At 48.5% G+C, this 5,000-nt stretch overlaps 1 protein-coding gene across 3 annotated transcripts in view; it reads left to right on the top strand.

The window, feature by feature from the left end:
• LOC135103467 (cytohesin-1-like) overlaps positions 1–5,000 on the top strand; it is a 213,120-nt gene that overhangs the window by 110,767 nt on the left and 97,353 nt on the right. The window contains exon 1 of one of the 3 annotated variants that reach the window (XM_064009797.1): positions 2,548–3,179. The exons of the other annotated variants lie outside the window; for them this stretch is intronic. Coding sequence (XP_063865867.1) covers positions 2,955–3,179 — 225 coding nt within the window. The 5' untranslated portion in view covers positions 2,548–2,954. Of the gene's footprint in view, positions 1–2,547; positions 3,180–5,000 lie in introns of those variants that run through there. 3 annotated transcript variants of the gene reach the window in all.

The following is a 5,000-nucleotide window of genomic DNA, read 5'->3' as shown; positions in this document are numbered from 1 at the left end:
AAGTATATGAAAAAAGATAAAATTTTCAGTTACCCTCTCTCTTTCTCTCTCTCGCCCTCTACTACAGACACGAAAAAGAAAATGGGAACGAACAGAAAACGAGTCATGGTGTGCACTGCAGTACCAAGGCGGGAACAACTGTAGCGTGAGAGAGAGAGAGAGAGAGAGAGAGAGAGAGAGAGAGAGAGAGAGAGAGAGAGAGAGAGAGAGAGAGAGAGAGAGGGAAAAATCTAAACTCTGAAACGGACCAAAGGAAAGAGTGGAAAACAACACACAGGGAAAATAAAAGAAGGAAATGAGAAAGAGGGAAAGAACAGAAAGGAAATAAAAGCAAAAAAACTTCCATAAATCAATTGAAGAATAAGAAAAATCAGGAAAACATGACATTGCTAACAGGAAAATCAAAAACCATAAAGAAAACGAAGCTTGCATAGAAAACGTAGAATAAAAGAGAGGAGAAAAAGGAGAGAAATTTATATGTATGCCCCTGGTGAGAGAGAGAGAGAGAGAGAGAGAGAGAGAGAGAGAGAGAGAGAGAGAGAGAGAGAGAGAGAGAGAGAATTGAGGAAAGAGGAAGACCACAGAGGCAACGAAGAGGAAGGAAGGAAGGGAAGATGAGACGGAGGAGGAGGAGGAAGAGGAGGAGGAGGAGGAGGAGGAGGAAAAATAAGAGGTCAGAAGCGGTTTAGCGAGGAAAGGAAGATAGGAGAGAGTTAGGAGGGTAAGTTCTTTAGGGAGAGGAAGGGAAGAGAGGAAAGATGAGGTCAGAGAGAGAGAGAGAGAGAGAGAGAGAGAGAGAGAGAGAGAGAGAGAGAGAGAGAGAGAGAGAGAGCTAAGGTTCATTTAACGAGGGATGAGGGAAAGGATGAAGAAAAGAGGAAATACGGAAGAAATTGAGAGACATAGAAGAAGAAGAAACAACGATAAGAAGGGAAAGAGAAATAAAAAAAGAAGTGATAGAGGGAAAACTATGAAAAATAAAATAATACAGGAAATAAAAAAAATGAAGAGAAGGGAAAAATAATAAGAAGGAAGAGGGAAAAAATTAGTAACAGGAAGAAAAAAAGGATTGAAATGGAGAGGTTAGAGTGAGAATATGAAGGAAGAGAGGAAAAAATTGGAAAAGAGAGACGAGTGTGAAATTAAAAGGACAGGAAAGAGAGGAAAGAAGGAAGAGGAGGGAGAAAGAAGAGAGAGGAAGAAGAGAAATGATAGTGAGAGGAGGGAATGACCTACAGAGAGGGGATGGTTGATGTGTGGGAGGAGGAGGAGGAGGAGGAGGAGGAGGAGGAGGAGGAGGAGGAGGAGGAGGAGGAGGAGGAGGAGGAGGAGGAGGATAGTGAGACGCTTCTGATGTAATACTGAGAAAGAAGGGAGGATGAGGAGGAGGTGGAGGAGGAAAGGAGATCGAGAAGTGGAAGGGTGAAGGAAGATGGGAGATGGAAGAATGAGAAGAAAGAGAAGTAATATTGTAAAGACAGAAAAATAATAATGAAGGAAATAAGTAGATAAAGAAAGATAAGGAGATAAGTAAATTAATGAATGCGTAAATAGTTGAAATTTTAACCAAGGAAAAAAGTGGAATAAGAAGAAAACATGATACAGTACACACACACACACACACACACACACACACACACACACACACACACACACACACACACACACACACACACACACACACACACACACACACACACACACACACACGCCTTTTAAATGTGGGACGAGCTATATAAAATTAACAAGACTAAAAGAGACGAAGAGGAGGAGGTGTAATCATAGCATTTCACGCCCACACTCACCCCTCACCCGTAGCCCGCCCACACCCGCCCATCTCCTCCTTAAACCACCCGTGTCATTGAGGGTCTGAAGGGGCGGGCGTGACCACACTAAAGGGCGCCTTGGCTTAACTTTGAAACCCTTAACGTGTGTGTGTGTGTGTGTGTGTGTGTGTGTGTGTGTGTGTGTGTGTGTGTGTGTGTGTGTGTGTGTGTGTGTGTGTGTGTGAGTGAGGAGGATGAGAGAGGATTACAGTCCCGTTACTTGCGTGTAATTAATGGCGTTTCGGTGATTGGCATGTGTGTGTGTGTGTGTGTGTGTGTGTGTGTGTGTGTGTGTGTGTGTGTGTGTGTGAGTGTGTGGGCGTGTTAAAGGTGAAGGATGACGGTGGGGTGTACAAGGGCGAGTGGGGAGGGGCGGGGGACCTTGTTTGGAGCGTAGGCGTTGAGAGGGCGTGGCGTGGGCGTGGACGTCGGGTGGGGTGGGCGCAGTGGGACCTTTACTATTACTTGTTTGACATGCAATTACTGCTTTCTCTCTCTCTCTCTCTCTCTCTCTCTCTCTCTCTCTCTCTCTCTCTCTCTCTCTCTCTCTCTCTCTCTCTCTCTCTCTCTCTCTCTCTCTCTTTCTCTCACGATGCCCTCCCGTGTGTTACCTCAAAGATATAATGTCCCTGCAGGGGCGGGGCGGGGCGGGGTGTGCGTCGCGGCGCCCTGCTCGTCACCCTTTGTCCGCGGCTGACAGGGGGCAAATTACCGTTTTCTCCTCAGCGTAACGAGACACCGAGGGAAACTTCTCTGAACCGCCGTCCTTTTGCTCCTTCCCTCTTACCCATCACTGCCTTTTCTTGCCTCCCATGGCCTCCCCCCGCCGGCTCTCAGGCAGATCAAGCACTGTGCTTTCCTGCCCAGGTTCGCGTTACATTACCGCCACCGCTACTCCGCGACGAGCACTCCGACGGGTCAGATGTGCCTTGCGACAAGCAGACGCAGCTCGTGTTTCTCTGCTGAAGTGTGCTGGACGCCCTCCGTGAGTGTACCGCGCCCTGACGCCCCATGCACTGCCCGCCGCGCCCACCCACCTTGGTCCGGTGACGGCGGCGAGGTGAGGCCTGAGGCATGGCCTACTCCTGTGGGTGAGTCGCCGCCAGGAGAGGTGCCCCGCGTGGTAATATGGCTGGAGGACGAGGCAAAGGAGGCCTGGCGCCGCGCCTCCTTCGTCTGCTGAGGCGTGTGAGCCGCTTGGTGGTGGCAGCTCTCAGGCCTGTCCGGCGGCCGCGGCACGTGCAGCGAGAAGTGTACCACGTGTGGGCCGCCGTCAGGCCTCACGCCTGGGCCAGACTGTACCTTCTGCTGGGACATTCATCATCGCCGCCGTGGCAGCGCTGCTCATCTCAGGTAAGCCGTTCCCTGTCCCCCTCCCTCCCTGAGCCCAGCACACCTGCAGTGGGACAGGTGTCAGTAAGAAATATCAGCTTTATCACTGACGTCAGCAGTGATAACATGAGGCGAGGCTCACGTTTCCCAATAAAAAGAAACGGAAATTGATGAGGCTTTGTGAACACCGTGTGGCTGTGCAGGCGTGTGTGTGGCTGCCTACATCACTCCGCTGCATGCCTTGCCATTCCCCGGGGCTTATACCTCCCACTCCTCTCACTGCCGCCTCCTCTACCGCCTGCGTGACGTGCGGGCTCTCCACCCACTGCGCGACTCACGCTCTGTTTGCCGGGCAGCATTCCTGACGCTGAGCACAGACCAGAAAGGAGAGAGAAAGTGTTCCAGGTCAAGACACACCAATTTACTCTCACTGGGACCTTACCCCTTCGTGACCTGACCTTATAAGAGACTCGCAGCTGTCCTCACCCAGGCCACATCCATACACAGGAAGGGAGAGAGAGAAGTAAAGAGAATATTCGCGCGGAAGAGGAGGAGGAAGAGAAGATAGAATAATCATCTGAGTTCTGTGTTTGTGAGGGAGAGGGAAGCGAGGCCTAGGAAAGGAAAACAGTAGAAAGGGCGCTGTTGTTTGTGAAAGGAAGGAAGGAAAGGAGAGAGGGAGGGAGGCGTGGATCATATGTCTACTCCGGGGGGTGATGGGGGGGCGTGGGGAAAATTTACTGGGAAAATAGGTCGTTTGAACAAGGACCAGTAGGGTGATTAGAAAATAATGACACAGTTGTGTTGATGAACTGTGGTGGCGGGAAGAGAGAGAGAGAGAGAGAGAGAGAGAGAGAGAGAGAGAGAGAGAGAGAGAGAGAGAGAGAGAGAGAGAGAGAGAGAGAGAGAGAGACGAAACCTGTGTTATTCATTGGTCAGTTGTAGGAAGGGGAGTGTTGAAAGAAGGAAGGAAATGAAAACAGGAAGGAAGGAAGGAAGGATGAGAAGGATGTCCGTGAGAGGGGAATTGAAGGACAACCCCACACACACACACACACACACACACACACACACACACACACACACACACACACACACACACACACACACACACACACACACACACACACACACACACACACAGATTGTAATGGCGGTATAGGATAGGCCAAGAAACATGGACAACCTCACTTTTCCTTTTTCTTTCTTCCTCTGTTCCTCTCCTTATGACCTCGTCTCACGCCCTTCCGCCACTACCTTCCTGACCCTCCGTGACCCTCCATCCATCACCCGCAGCCTCACTTTCCTCAGAGTCTTGTTTATTTTACTTATATTTGAAGCACGTGGAGTCAGGGATAGAGAGACGCTCCTACCTTGTGTCTTTCAAATGTAATGGATAAGTAAAAAGATTCCTGTCATCCGCTTCTCAAAAATTATAAAAAAATAAATCAGTAAGTGAATGAAATTGAATAAATCGTTTGTTCCCCTCAGAAAAAAAAAGGAAAAGAAAAGAAAAAAAGGTAAAAGTCAGTCTGATACTTAGAGACAGAAAAAAAAATGCAATTAATTTTATTTTCTCTCGGATCTCCTTCGTTACTCATTATCACTGGATGAATAATAACTAGAAACACAATATTTTGGATGACTAGAAGGGTACACCATATCCTTCACTCCCAGGCTAGAGGAGCGACTACCAGATGCACCAATTAGAGGAAGACTAAAGCTGAGTTGCAGTTTTAGGAGAGGATCAAGACACCTAAACTAAACTGGCTGACTTTTTTTGTAATCTGTAATTATTATTATTTTTTTGGGGGGAGGGGGAGCTACATATTGAGTAAACAT

This window comes from Scylla paramamosain, chromosome 9 (assembly GCF_035594125.1).
Source record: "Scylla paramamosain isolate STU-SP2022 chromosome 9, ASM3559412v1, whole genome shotgun sequence".
NCBI classification, from domain to species: domain Eukaryota; kingdom Metazoa; phylum Arthropoda; class Malacostraca; order Decapoda; family Portunidae; genus Scylla; species Scylla paramamosain.
Note: the sequence above shows the minus strand (reverse complement) of the source record. Positions and strands in the feature narration are given on the sequence as shown.